The sequence below is a fragment of the Eutrigla gurnardus genome (genome assembly GCF_963514095.1).
Source record: "Eutrigla gurnardus genome assembly, chromosome: 1".
Taxonomy (NCBI): domain Eukaryota; kingdom Metazoa; phylum Chordata; class Actinopteri; order Perciformes; family Triglidae; genus Eutrigla; species Eutrigla gurnardus.
The window spans coordinates 28,025,431-28,041,302 of record NC_139915.1 but is presented as its reverse complement, the minus strand read 5'-3'; the positions used below and the strand labels follow the sequence as shown (position 1 = coordinate 28,041,302).

At 39.1% G+C, this 15,872-nt stretch overlaps 1 protein-coding gene across 1 annotated transcript in view; it reads right to left on the bottom strand.

Moving 5' to 3' along the window:
- adamts7 (a disintegrin-like and metallopeptidase (reprolysin type) with thrombospondin type 1 motif, 7) overlaps nt 1-15,872 on the bottom strand; it is a 63,808-nt gene that overhangs the window by 34,232 nt on the left and 13,704 nt on the right. Inside the window, exons 5-9 of the mRNA XM_084015978.1 lie at nt 13,584-13,667; nt 12,392-12,516; nt 11,009-11,158; nt 8,897-9,040; nt 2,983-3,127 (exon numbers count right to left, since the gene is read on the bottom strand). Of these exons, the coding sequence (XP_083872104.1) occupies nt 2,983-3,127; nt 8,897-9,040; nt 11,009-11,158; nt 12,392-12,516; nt 13,584-13,667 (648 nt within the window). The remainder of the gene's footprint in view (nt 1-2,982; nt 3,128-8,896; nt 9,041-11,008; nt 11,159-12,391; nt 12,517-13,583; nt 13,668-15,872) is intronic.

Sequence of the window (15,872 nt, the reverse complement as noted above, 5' to 3'; positions counted from 1 at the left end):
ACTAGATTTTCACATAAAAATATGAAAATAAATAGATTTTTCTGCATACATTGTCAAGTAGACACAAAATGTCTAGGGGTGTGATCTCAAAGGGTTTTGTCCATTATTGTAAGTCTGCATATAACTTAAACAATTCTAACCTATCAGAAAACCGTGAAACCATCCAAGCTAGATAATTGTGATGAATATTTGTCATTAATAAAAGAAAATTCTGAATGTAGTGTTTATGGGCATATCCTGTGGTGTTACAGATTATTATTCCAGAAGATAGTAGTTATAGGGATTTTAAAGGAGATACTGTGATTAGAAATGCAACAAGACTGTGCTCACTCATGACACTAGTTTGTATCTCATGCACTTCTGACATGAACATGATGAGTCACATTTATGGTTGATGAAATATGCATTGTTACCAACTGCAGGAAACATTCGATAGACACAACCTCTTCTTTTACTTTCATGAGTTTATTGCGTCCTCTGTGTTCATGAAGCTTTTAAACTATTAAAACAACTAAAACATTTATTCATTTTGGTGTGACTCACTGAATGTTAACTATGTTTATATGCAAGAAAACTCCACAGGGTATACCTTTAAACATTGAGGTTGGTAACCTTGATATGCAGGCACCCCTCGTCGGATTGGATTTTACTTGCAAGGTGGTGTAAATCTGAAAGCATCCCACAGTTGTTTTTCTATCCCTCGGGTGCTAGTAAAAACTGTGCATGACTCAAAATGTATCAAAAGACATTATGATTGAAAATAGTGGAAAAATATACGTGTGTGTGGTCTCCGTCCGTCCAACCTTTTGCCATTATGATGAACTGTGTATAAATTATTCATATCCGCTCCCAGCCATAGTACAAATCATGATGACATACATTTAAAACAGACAACTTTGAATTTGAATCCTCTTTGGTTTCAATGCAAAACATTTACTCAACGCACACATCTAAAAGAAGAGGGAAAGAAAGCACTCAAAGGATGTGTATGCATGAATTTCTATACTTGAACCACAACACATCTAAATTCTTCAGCAGTGAGCTGAAACGCTTCACGCTTCATTGATCATCGGCTTGAACCAAAATCTTTTACCAGTCGCTAGATTGCCATTCAGTGATTCATTATGAGCCACACACAACGATGAGCGTTGGGTTTAAATCCAGCTCATGTCATAAATCTAGGATTGATGAACGCAGAGAGGGGAGTTTCCTGTGCTAAAAAGGGATGGTAGTTCTGTCTGACCGTGCCAAGCTTGCCTACAGAAAAATGAAACCAGTGGACTGCTGGAAAAAGACATGGGGGCCCTAAAGGCTCCGGTATCAGACCGGCTTGTCAAACAGTTTAATAGATTCTGAAACCTCATCCCTCAACGACTTTCACACCCACTTCTCCCTCGCGCGTTCTTTGTATTATTTTTGACACAACAATCTGTCACTTTTCATGCGAGTGCAACACTATGAAAGTCTCCAGGAGTGACCGCCTGACAAGGTGCCCCATTATCCCCACAATTTAACGATCTTGCCCCCTCCCGTTTATGACGGCTGGCTCTGCCTTCAAGTGTGGCCGTTCAGAACAACTGTGAACACTTTATTCTCCCAGCGAGGTCGAACCACACGTCATATTCACTAGCCACAAAGGCGTGGATGAAGGAGAATTTTCTGCAGCTTAACAGTTCAAAAACTGAAGCCATTCTCATTGGCACCCCACATCAGACCCGGTCATCCACCATTACCAGTATCACCTTCGCCGGCCACGACATCCACCTTTCTCCATCAGTCAACAACCTTGGTGTAATAATGGACCCCCACCTGACCTTTGAACTTCACATCAAACAGCTTTGCAAAAACTCTTTTTACCACCTAAAAAACATTGCAAAACTCCGTCCATCACTCTCTCTCCCAGATGCAGAAAAACTCGTCCATGCCTTTGTCTCCACCAGGCTGGACTACTGTAATGCTCTTCTTGCCGGGATCTCCAACAAAAACATCCAAAAACTCCAATACATTCAAAACTGTGCTGCCCGGATCCTTACAAGGACACGAAAATTTGACCACATCACACCAATTCTCAAATCCCTCCACTGGCTCCCTGTCCCATTCAGGATTGAATACAAGGTTTCCCTACTGACCCACCAGTGCCTCCATGGTAATGCTCCTATTTACCTGAAGGAGCTAATCACCCCTCAGCCCACTTCACGACACCTCCGCTCCGGTCAGGCAAACCTCCTGCAGATCCCAAGGACCAAACTCCGAACCATGGGAGACAGAGCTTTCTGTCACGCCGCTCCCTGTCTTTGGAATGCTCTCCCTGACCACCTGAGAGCACCACTGACCCTGGACACTTTTAAAAAAAGCCTAAAAACCTACCTTTTTAAAAAAGCCTTTCATTAGTTGTTTCCTTTGGAGAGACGCTCTCTCTCCAAATTTTAACTTTTACTTTTCTTTTCTTTTTTCTTATGTAGCACTTTGAGATTGTTTGCTCAATATAAAGTGCATTACAAATAAAATTCATTATTATTATTATTATTAGTTCTTTTTGATGATGACATGTTTTTCTCAGAATAAGTACTTTTTTTCTCCGTAATGATTGTACTGCTAAAAACAATTCACCTTCTACAGTAATATTTGTTTTTGTAATCTTTATAGAATGATAGCAAATCTGCTGTATTTATTAGAGGACAAAGTTTGAACAGCACGCACCGTACTAGAGAAATAATGGGATCGGGGGAAGAATAGAGGAGGCAGTGGGCTTTAAAAAGAACCATGTTGCTATGAGAGCTTTAAAAGAAGAAGGTCAGGTCAAATCAGAAGCAAACAGACTTTGTTGCAAGGAAATGTGGGAGAAGAAGAAAACCACAGCAAGGACACAACAGAGTACAAAAGAAAGCACACAAGAGAGTAGGAAAGGGCAGAACACAGGAGAGCCATACACTTTGCATTCCACATTTTTTCATATTTCCATTCCATGTATTTTAGTCTTACGTCCATGTCATCGCAGATCAGGGACCCAGATCCATACTGTAGCCGACACTGGTGAGCAGCGCTGTACAGAACCCCAGGAGGCACCAAGTTCAGAGACAGCTTATCCTTCACCGGGGCATCATCGAGGCACCAGCCCCAGCCGCGACTGTGAGGGGTGACAGGAGCGTGAGGATGATAACAAATATACATTTAACGAAATTGAAAGAATCTGGCGAGCACAGTTTATGAAGATCTCTTTGGTGCGTGTGTGTGTGTGTGTATATATATATATATATATATATATATATATATATATATATATAGGGTCGCCCATGAAGTTGGAATAATTTGCAAATGTCTTGATAGCGGCAAACAAATGTTATGCATGAATTCATTTCACCTCGGTAATTGGGACACAAAAGGAATAGTCTGAAAACAAACTATTCCAACTTTATGGGCCCCACACACACACACACACACACACACACACACACACAGAGACACAGACAGACAGACAGACAGACAGACAGACAGACAGACAGACAGACAGACAGACAGACAGACAGACAGACAGACAGACAGACAGACAGACAGACAGACAGACAGACAGACAGACAGACAGACAGACAGACAGACAGACAGACACACACACACACACACACACACACACACACACACACACACACACACACACACACACACACACACACACACACACACACACACACACACACACACACACACACACACACACACACACACACACACACACACACACACACACACACACACACACTATCATTCTGCAACATTTTTTTATAAATTTAAGTGTTATTCTTTTGGCCTTCTTTCAACCACGAAAGCTTTTACAAAGACTACATTAGTTATTCCGCACACTGAGCGATGCCTCATCCCGTGTGTAATGGACTTTCTGGCAGAGGCCACGGGGTCTGCTTGGACTGAATAGCAGAAATGAAGAATGTTTTTTGACGGTCTGAGAATTGCCGACCTTGTTGCGTTGTGGGTCGGTATAATTATCCTTAAGCTTAGCTATAGCATGGCATATTCTTTAACAAAAACACAAAAAACAACTGAAAGGCAGAAAGGAGGATGAGCTTAAAGGTACCGTATTCAGTTTTTGACCATTAGGGGGACAGAGCCTGCTAACGTAACCACAGGAAGTTTTCAAGAAAATGTTATGTTGGATGGAAATGAATTCAAATGTATTGAAAATGTGTGTTATCCCTTACAGATACAGACAACGTGTTTTGTTGAGTAAGACTGTAATTTAGGTACAGTGCACCTTTATTGTTGTAAATACCTAAGTCAGCTTTTATTTGTAAGAAAAATTCTCAATACCAGCGTGAATTCTGTATGACAGGATAAAGTGTTGGATACTTTAGCGACCATAAGAAACTTAAACACCGTATTTACCAAGCGGATGCAACAGGCTGTCGTGTTTTTTGTGCAAATGTCTTTCAAAATCACCTCTCTTCTCATTACATATTGATTTAAGGGACGATTACACAAATAAGAAGCCATGAAAACTTGGTGTTTTTTAAAATCTTGAAGAGAAGCAATCAAGTTCAATCAAACGGTCTAATTATAAACTGCGGATTAAGGCGCCCTTGAGCCAAGACAATTACAAGCGGGTGATTAAGTTAACACAATCATTTTAATTTTAATTAATTAAAGAAATACACTACTTGTATTACAAGTTTTAAGGATACTGGCCGCCGATGTATCCGTCTATCTTCAAAATTAGGACCAAAAAGACTGATAAATAGCACTACAGTTAAGGGGGAAATATGTATTTGTTTGATTTTGGGCTGAACTATCCCTTTATTTAAATTTTAAGAGATGCTAGACATTATCACCAACATATAAAATATTAGCATTTAGTCCACATATGCAGTTGTAAGTACTACATCTCATAAATATTAGTATTAATAATATGTCCAGCAGTCCAGTCCTTTATCTGCGTGATTTATGTCTTAGGCTCAACAGCGATGCGCTCATTAGTGCTGCTGAACTGAAAATCGTTTTGCTGACGGTGACAGGGATGGTTGTACAGCACCGTCTGAAACTTAGTGTCATTAACACTTTTAAATGACTTTCAGAGGATGGGATACATCACTAAATACTTAGTGGTTAGGTTTCTCATTATGGCCTAGCCATTAACATTTGCCAATCACACTAAATTCTCTTAGTCACAGTTATTAGTATTTTGTTAAAATATATTATTAATATTAAAGCTAGGGATGGTTGACTTTAAAAACATTTTGTTATAACTGTTGAAAGTCACTATACATCCCGACAGCAATCGATGATTTAAATACTTTTGACAATAAATAAAATGCAATTTTAGGACTTATCTGCATGCACCATGTGCACTTATAGCACAGGCAGATTCGTTTTTAAATCTAATGTACTCTGGTTTCACCTTGGTAGCCAAATGGTTAGATTGCATGCCATATACACTATTACTACACCGTATTACCTCAAAGATAAAGGAGAACTCAATGAAAAGAACTAAGTGGGAAACTATGTATCTATAACTTGCAAAGTGCATGTTTTATAAAAGCTGGAAAAAAGAAATGAGTTCCGAGCTAACAATTTTCTCCTAAGTAGCTGAGGTAATGTTTATCAGGACTTCACATACAAACAAACATACATATTCATAATCTACTAATCTAGGAATGATCAAAGTGATCAGCATAATATTGAACAGATACAAAATAACACTTTGTGAGGCTTTTGATATCAGTAAAAGTTCTTTGATGTAAAAATTAATCATTACATTTTGTGAATGCGTCACGGCAGCCATGTATCCATAATGAGGGCCCTGATGGGCCTTTAATGATCCTGTGGAAATTAAATAAATATGAGATTTGTGATAGGAAATTAAATTGCATTCATAACCTTGTATGACCAAATTAATACAAAGCCTCTTTGTCCAAGGTGTAGTTAATTTCCCTTAGCCAATCTGAAAGTATTATCCTGTACTGATCTGTGATAAAATAAGACAATAAATAAATGGAGAGTCCTATCATTATGAAGTCAGATCCACAGACAGCTTTACCATGTTAAATAGTTTTCACTGAGAGAACAAATGGGATAATTTAGTCCGGATAAAGTGAGGCTTCAGTGTGTAGATGTTCGTTTAACCTTTGTTGAAAATCAATATAAATAGAGTCCATAACTTAAACAACCCCGCTGTGCAGCCTTATACAGCAGGGAGTTACCAACCACTGTGAGAACTGTCAAAGCAGTCGAAAATCATTTTCACAGGTTGTTCTTCCTCTCATTATGTGTGTAGCAGCAATAAATCTGTACCTTCTAACATTTATCCTTGATCCATCAAAATGGAAAGACATGTCAACGCGAGACATTTTGTTATCTTAAAACGTCCATATGGCCCGTTTTCACACCTGCCAGACACAAAGCAACATTAGCATTGAATTAGAGTAATGTTTCTGGACACACGATGAACGTTATTCACAGCCCTTTAAGCCCTGTTTTGGTTATCAACTCCGAAGGGAAATATCCGTCTCTTAAGCTGATAAATGCCCCACTATCACCAGCTGACTGTGTGTCTCTGCTATGTGGTGCTGAGCAAACAGTGTGCAGTGGGTTTATCAGAGCTTTTTCTATTGTGAATAAATGTCTGAAAGCAACACTGATGAGAGAACTAAAGAGTCTATTTTCCTAGATAATACACATCGATACATATTTCTGTCACATGTCAATGGAAAGTGTCCTCATGAGTTAATGATGGGGGCGCCGATTGTTCAGCACCTAACAACTAGACCTCATGACCTTTTTATCCAGTATGTATTTTACTCCCGACCTTCCTGTGAGTTTGAAATAAAGACTGAATTCGCTATTGAAAGGCAGCAATTAAAATGTTCTCCATGAGTGCCCCCAGACTGCAACGCAGCTCAGAGGGCAAATTAAGTTCTCCTGCAACCTTTGTGAAAACCACTTTTCCTGGAAATGTTTGTGACAATTAACTGTTATCTGTTCCCTGAATCCATTCGCCGCAGCATATGTTTACAAATCGATACATGAGCTGCCATGAAACATGCTACGTTATGTGCATCTGTGGTTCCTGTATGTATCAAAAAATAAAATGCACTTGAAATGATTGTTTACTGGAACTTGACCTTTATGACCCTTCAGGAATTCTCCTCTGGAGATTTATATTAAGGGTGTCTCTGTTTACGACTGTGATCGTATCTAAACCACTCCGCTCAGTGTGACCCTCCACATTCCACATAAAATAACACCTAGAAAAAACAACCTGTGAAGCGATGTGGAGGATTGGAGGCCTCAGGGACAACCATAGCCATGTACAATAGGAGCCTTGTCCTGCAGTCAGCGAGAACATTAAAACTGGGGGGGAGATGGCATTAATTTATGAGATGGGAAGACAAATATAATTTGTCACGTCTCATGTAAAGAACATGATCAATGCAGATTTAGTGGTTTTGTAATGCTAGATGATGTGGAGGTAAAAAGAAAGGGACACGTCAGCTGGAACGGGGGTGGGTGGGAAGTGGGCGTGATCTTTTTCCCATTCATGCCTCAGTCACAGTAAATCAGCTAGTCTTCATTTTCTAGCGTTTAGGTAATCCTGAATGTGTTTTTTTGTATCATAATGTAGGATATTTTAGTTTTTGGAACACAACAAATTAACTGTTGTTGCTTTGGTAACACTGTCGCCTCACAGCTAAATGTTTCTTACAAAATGACATTCCCATTCAACTAAACTTCCTTTTCAATGTTTCAAGGGAAACGTTTTCCTCCTGGATTACAGTCATTTTAAAACTTATAATTAATGTAAACTCACACAAAAATGCAAAAAAGACAGTAATATGTTTCAGCAAAACGACTTGGTTAGGTGTATTTCACCATAGTTCACCACATAAATTAACCCAGTCATTCACTGGAGCTCCTCCCTACGCAGACCTCCACTGACTGGGATTAGAAACATATTTATGATACATCAAAAATATTCCAGGAGAAAATACATTTCTGCAAAACAAGAGGGTTGCAGGTTTCAAACCTTTTGCCCTTCTGGTCGTATGTTCTCCCGTTGTAAGCTAGCAAGATATGCAGCTAGGCATGGGACAATTTCAAAAATGTCATGCCATGATTATCCTGGCCAGATTAAGATTCATCAAAATATGCTTAAAATGGCACGAAAATATACTGGAATAACTTCTTTTGTATTGCATCACGGATAGGACATACGTACTTTTTAGTGAAAAACTAAAACTGCGGTTAACAGATGGAAGCAGTTGGGATATGATGATGCCGTTAAGAGGACAGTCAGGGGACCCAGTGGGGAACACACACATTACTGCACCCCATGTTATGGTGCAATAATGGTGAAATGGTGCAAAGACAGCTCTTTTTTGTCTCCTTTTTTTTAATTACCATCGGCCAGACACACAAACCAGTTGCCTTTGTGTAGCGACCTCCCACAAGTCTAAATATCACCCCGCAGGCCTTTCTTTCCACAGTGGACACCCACCAAATGAATTCCAGATGCTTGGAGCTGAGAAACTGGAGCAACTATGGTGAAATATCGCAGACATTCAACACACAGTGAATCACAGTGCAAGACTCCGACAGTAGCAACTGGCTGCAGTTGAGAGAAACACACGCACACGCACACACACACACACACACACACACACACACACACACACACACAGTACTGTAAATACTGCAAATAGACATAATAATGCACACACAAGATATACTTTATAAGCATGTAGCAAATGTATGTACACAACATGATAATCACCCATATATATGCATATTGTGTATATATATAAAATACGGCTAGCCTTCGAGAGCTTTACAGTACATGATTGCATTTAAAGAGCACAGGAAGGTTTAGTCATGCAGCATGAGTGGCACTCACTCGAGGAAGCGGGTGATATACTGGCGACTGCAGCGTGACCACCTGGGCAGGGAGGTGCCATACAGGAGCTGTGGAGACATGACGAAAGGTCGTTTCCCAATGGGTTCACAGTCATTACCGTTGCCATCATGCTGAATCCCAAAGCTGTGACATAGAAGCACATCCCACAGAGAGGGCAATTAAAGTGAGTGTTCACCACACAGAACGCATACTTCAAGGTACAGCTCCAACAAACAAGCACACGCTATATATAATAATAACAGTTATAAAACAAATAATAATGATAATAATAAAAATAATTTTGCAGACTGATGGATGCCTTGGACCCCTGCTCCCTATAAAACCTCCCCACTCGTTTACTTGGCCCAAGGGACCCTCTTAACTCCAGTCTGCAAATTTGATACTGTTAAAATGGTCAATAAAAAGTTGCCAAATTTGGTCGCTTCCTGTTTTTTGAGGGAGAATAAAATGTTCTCCAACTCCAAATATTCCATAACATCCCTCAGTAGTTTTGAATGTGTTAGTGCAGTCCTCTGATTTTAATAGGTTTAAATCATGTTATGTTCTGCTTACGGATTTAATCATGAATAACGTTCAAACAATATGTTCACATAGCTATTTTGTCAACAATTCTGTATATTATTATATAATATACATCTATAATATTTTTGCATTATTGATATTTTGTTAAACATTCTGCAAATTTTCACCACATTGGACATTTTAACAAGGTTTAAGCTAGCTACCGTGAACTAAAATTACATAAATTGCTGGAATATTTGACCAGCAACAGCATATTAGTTTAATATCATATTAGTTTAATATCACCAGGAAATGCCATGCTCGTCGTAAACTGCTTCCCAGACTAAAGAAAACACCACTTTGCTCTCTGGAGCTCTGTTAGCAGCTAGGTGGCTCGTCTCCTCGTCTATAAGCAACTGGATCGTGTTTCATACACCATGAATAGGTTCTAGTTATTAGAAGCTGGGGACATTTTTTTGAATAAATATCTTTGGCTATGTTTGTACTCTGAATGGTGAAAACAACCTCAGCCAGTGAATCACATGTTCTCCTTACAGGAAGGTCTGCTTGGTATTCATAATGGGATGCTGTCTGTCCAGGACTTGTTGGTGAATTGAACACAAAACACCCTGAACATACAAATCAGGACTAGCTGTCCACACATTATGGCTGAGAATAAAGTAAGTCACCTTAAATAGGAATGCTGCAGGCTCAGCTTGACCACAACAAATTAGATGAACAAATACAATGAGGCCATCAACTGTTTTCACTGACTGAAGACACAGTGAATTAGTCTGAAGACAATAGGATTATAATTGCAATCTACATTTAGAACTGGAAAATGGATCGATGGAGTCGACCAATGTCACGTTAGATAATTCATTAGCTCCCCGGTCGATGCTGTGTCTGTTTGACTTCTGTTTGCACCGTTACAATTTTATTATTGTTTTCTATTATATTTTTAAACAATATATTTACACGTGACCGATTGAAATACAGAGGACATAAATTAAGTGGAATTTAAATAAGAGTAACACCTAGTCTCTGTACAGAGATTGTATGAGTCTGTTTTTTAAAATTCGTTTGGTTGCAGTATTGTCAAATAAAAGAGGATTCTTTAAAATATATATATATATTTGTGATTGCGTTTGTATTACAATCGGCCTGTACTAAGTAACATGACATAATCATTACTGTTAATTCACACCCTCAGATAAGAAGGACAATAGCTGAGCTTTTCTCTTGATTCTTTACTCCTCTTGACAGTCAAACCAGCAGTGACAGTCATGGAAAACAAACTATCAAAAAGGTATAAAGGAGGGCAGCAAGTTCTCAGCTAATTGGTTGATATGGAATATTTATTATGGGTTTGTCATTGGTTAAGTCAGCCAAGAAAATAGACTGTTTAATCATATTAATATGCTGCAGCTACACTTTCTTAGTAGTTTACCCGACACTGGGTTTAACCCCATCATTTGACATGTGAACATAGAGCATAAATGCGTGTGTGTGCGTGTGTGTGTGTGTGTGCGTGTGTGTGTGTGTGTGTGTGTGTGTGTGTGTGTGTGTGTGTGCGTGGTGAAACCTTACTTGTGTCCCAGCTCGTGGGCAACAGTGAATGCCAATGGGAGGCCAGTGTCCTCACTAATGCTGCAACTGCGATGCGACTGACACATCCCCGCCACATGGGACAGACCCAGCGTCTCACAGGGCATGTTGATGGCTGCACAGATGTCCTTCCTGTCAAAGACAGCGTGGAGCGCTGGTCAATTATCTGCGACTCGCAAGGCATGAAAGATGACACATTGGGGGAGCAGAAATATAAAGTGATGGAGAGCAGACAAAAACGCTGGGAGGTGGAAAAGTACAGGAGAGTGGTAATGAATGAAAAAAAAAAATTAAATGTTCCTACCGCTGTTAATTCTAATACTAGCCACCATTTCCTGTGAGAATCTTTTTAAAACACTAAATGCAAACATTCAAAGGGTTGAAAAGAAAACTAATTTCCCTGATGTGCTTAACCATCCATTATCTGTAGCTGCTTATCCTGTATTCAGGGTCGTGGAGGGCTGGAGCACATCCCAGCGGACACTGGGTGAAGGCAGGGTGCACCCTGGACAGTTGAGTAGCACTGGAATATGAAATATATGTAATAATTTACAAACTAAAAGAATATTTTAAAAGGAATGAACAAGAAAATGTGCTCGGTTAAGGAGATTGCGTGGTATGTTTGGGTAAATATGGGTTTGAAGATATTTCTTCAGCCTAAGGAAGCATGAAATTGTATCTTTAAAGGGGGGGAAAGTGAATCACAAGGTGAAATTGTTCCTTGCTGACGAGTTCTCTTTGTAATCTAGCCAAGGAAATGATCTATTTGTGTCCAGATTAGTGATGCCCCTTCATACTGAAACAGGTCAGTATGCTGCTTTTGAGGAAGAAAATCAATTTTGCACATGTGGGATCTGAGAGAAATTGTAAAAATAAATAAAGAGTGCAGTTTTGTTCTTCATGGCCGTTTGTACTGGAAATTGTGTGATCTCTTAAAAATGTTTTGAAGGATAAAAGCGCATCACGGGACAGCGTATGGATGACTCACATCGTGTGAAATTGTGGTTTTGATAAAAAAAAAGGGACCTTGAAAACAGCAATGATTTAGTGAATGTTAGTACTTTAGTCAAATGTATTTTCATAACTCTTTTCACAGACAAAAGTCACACATTGCCTAACGAGGCGTAGTGAGATAGAAGAAGTAAATCATGCTAGCAGTAGTGACTGATAGATATAGAATAAAAACGATAAATGGATAAATGAAAAATTGTGCTACGGCTGCATGTAGTTTGGTTCTTCTTCTTGCAACCATCTCAAACAGTCAATCAATAACTGCTTTATTACGACCATGATTATGTTGATTACGTGATTATGTTCGCTGGAGAAAAGAAAAAGAAAAAAAAGCTGAATTGGCTTTATTTCTACCTGGTGAGGAGAACTGCCACGTCATGGTGCAGCGGGTGATCCTCTCCTTTCATGTTGAGCTTCTTCTGCCACTTACAGAAGCTGTTCAAGCTGTTGTCAGCATGGTGTGTAATCTTTAAGTCGTCCTGTTATCGGCACATCACATTGAAATGAAGGGAAGGGAACACAAAGCAAACGGATAAAATAATTAGTTTTCGGGCACTGTAAGCTTACGTAAGGGCTTCAGTACGGAGCACAGCAGATAGAAAGCAAACAGTCTCTATTTGACAGAAAAGACCAGAAGTAATCACCCTCCACTTACAGCGTTCAGGGCTGCCTTTTAGTCACTAATAACAGTCATTTTGTCAGGAAACAGCACAGCATGTTGTACACATGATTATCAGGATAATGACACTCAAGCATCTTTATTTTCTCCACCTAATATGTCACAGCATTTTTAACACTTGTATTAGCTTTAGTTCTGTTTATTTGCTCCTTTCATAGAACTTTCTTATTATCTGTTGCTGGGAAAGACGATACAGGAAACATTCAAAGCTGTCAACAATGTAATAATGAAGCTCCCTGCATGCCGATTCTATTCAGAAAATAGCTGCTGGACAGACATTCAGGTTCCTTTGACATTTAGAAGTAGTTTCACATAGACAATCATTTTTTATCTACAAAGAAAATCCTTATCTTCAACATTTTAAATGGCACCATAAACCATTAAATGGACGTGGCTTAGACTTTTCATATCCAAAGCATCAAAAAGTATAGGAAATAGTCACATAAAACAAGTTGGTGTCACTAAGATTTTAACATCTTAAAATACGTCTCATGAATTTTGAAGTTTACGTGTCTTGAAAAAGGGTGCAGATCATGTTGCCATTATGTTTCAGCATCATGAACCTGTATTCGGGACAGGGTTTGTTTTCTGTAATAATCCAAAATCCAATCGAAATGCTATTGGCTTTCTGTCGAGGGAGCCAGTGTGATGCTAACTTCCAGAACTGGCCAACAAAAATACGTCCTTCCTGCAGCACTTCATGGATAAACCACTAGAAGATTCTTTAATTATTATATATTAAGTGTCTCGAAAAGAGAAGCAAGTAATTAAACATATATCAATATCAAGAAAAACATTTTGTGATTTCAAAACATCATATTATTGAAATCAAATTAGGATTTGTGTTGTGTTGATATTGATTTTTACCTCATCCTGCTCCAGGAGGATGAGTCGAACCACCACGATGTTGATTGCGTTTCCAATACTGGCATCTCCGAACAGACCCGCCACCTGGGGAAGAAGAAAACTCAGCATTTAACATCTCAGGATTCCTCACAGGAGTCCTACCTACAATTAAATATCCAAAATAATTCTAATGAGACAATTTATACAATATATATGTTATTGATATGCAACATCAGGACCAAGCCGAACCTGGGCTGACAGAGCCTCCTCCACAGCGACACTCTTTCCCAAAACACATCAGAGACTTCACCAACCATCCACATTCTAAACTCACCTTTTTAAGATCTGCTTTTAATGTGTGACGCTGAGTTTTTGACTATTACTTATTTCTATTTAACTGTTTTTTAACTGTAAAGCCACTTTGAGTCCCATGAAAAGCACTCTAAAAATAAAATGCATCATTACTATTATTATATAGAGTATTATTGTTGGATAGGTAAACTGATGACTCTGAATCGCCCGTAGGTGTGAATGTGAGTGTGGGTGGATGTTTGTCAACCTGTCCAGGCGTACCCTGCCATCTCCCAGTGTCAGCTGGGATCAGCTCCAGGATAAGCGGTGGATAATGGCTGGATTGATTATTGTTATTGGATCATTCGTTCCATATAATTATTCTTTATTATAAACCAAGGTTGGCAGGTCACTGCTGTGAGTCATATGCATGAAAGATGTCGGAATATAAATCTAAAAAAAAAAAAAAAAAAATATTCAAATAAAAGTTTGATAACTGCAGAAAACACTCTGACCTTGACATTATGTTTCGATGTTTTAAAAGGAAATGATGTCATATTATAGATCATGTCAGAGCTTTTACTTCATTTGACATCGGGAGGATTATGGCAGCTGTTGTCAAGGCAACGCATTCACTTAAACACGGCATTTACAAATGTGCTCAGAAAATATAATGATGAATTCCTCTACAGAAACATCTTGCCCCTTGACCTCAGAAATTTGTCACAGCACATCAAGCCTTTTAACAACAAGCCAGACGTTTGACATCAAAGCTTTTAAAGCAACACTGTATTTATTCCACGTGTTCTAGATGTTGTTTGTGACATATTACAATGTAAACAATGATTAACATTTCAGTCACTTTAAATCACTGCAATACCGTTTTGTTTGAGCATGAACAGTTGGAAAGTGGCAGCCTCAACACAAAGATGATATATATTTTAAATTCAGATGGTTTGTTTGGACGGTTTCGACGCGGGGAAACCCGTATCTGAGACTCGTGCATGTGCATGCAACTATTCAGCGCTGCTCGATAAAAAGGGCAGCATGGACACAATCAAGGCCGAGTTGTTGAGAAACAAGACGTGGGGAATGTGAGTCACGCTGATGAGATGCCTGACTGTGAGCATCATTATCATCTCATTACATTCTGCACCAAATTCCACTTTTTGTTATGGATAACCGAGATCATTTTCTTTGACTCCGGAGCTCAGATGTTGAGTTATTTTCTTCTCACAGCGTTGTTGTATTAAGACTGACAGTAATGAGCCCCTGATCTGTTGAATATGGTCCAGTGAGTAACTCAAAGCTGAAAGCAGGAGCAGTAACAGGTAAAAGGGACCTCAAGTGCATTTCAAACTAAAGATGGCAGAAAAAAAAAGACTTTAAAAGGCACTTTAAAGAAAATGCTTGTCAAATTGTTTGACAGCGTCTGAAACGCAAACCCCCACACTCCTGATTTTCACCTCACCTTCAACTGTTGGCCTTCAGACGTGTTCAAACAACGTCTCCTGCCTGTTCATTTCAAGCATACCTCGATCCAGGCAACAGAAATAGTGTCATTTACAATGGAAGCTCATCTGCATCCATCGCAACACGAACAAAACAACGGACCTACAACGTCATAGATTCATTGAGGTGTCTGGGACGTGCCGTTATGCAATATTGGTGGTTTAAATACCAATATTTAAATAGGTGTATCCCAGTATGTGGATTTCCCTGGGTTACAGTGAAGGGACACTGTTCATATAATAAAATCACATCATCCCGTTTTTTAATTAGAAGTCATGCATTTCAGTCATTCTTTCATTCATTCGGCATGCTTCACAATGCATGCAGCTCCGGCCCACTGACTAGATTTCAACACAACAAAAGCCTTGTTCAAAGCAACAACAACAACAACATAAAAGGATTTCACTGTTTGGTTTGATGCCGTACTTCAGCTTAAGTTCAATGAACTGAAACATACAGTACATTAGATTGTTGCCACACACAGTTGTAGAAGCAACACACACATAC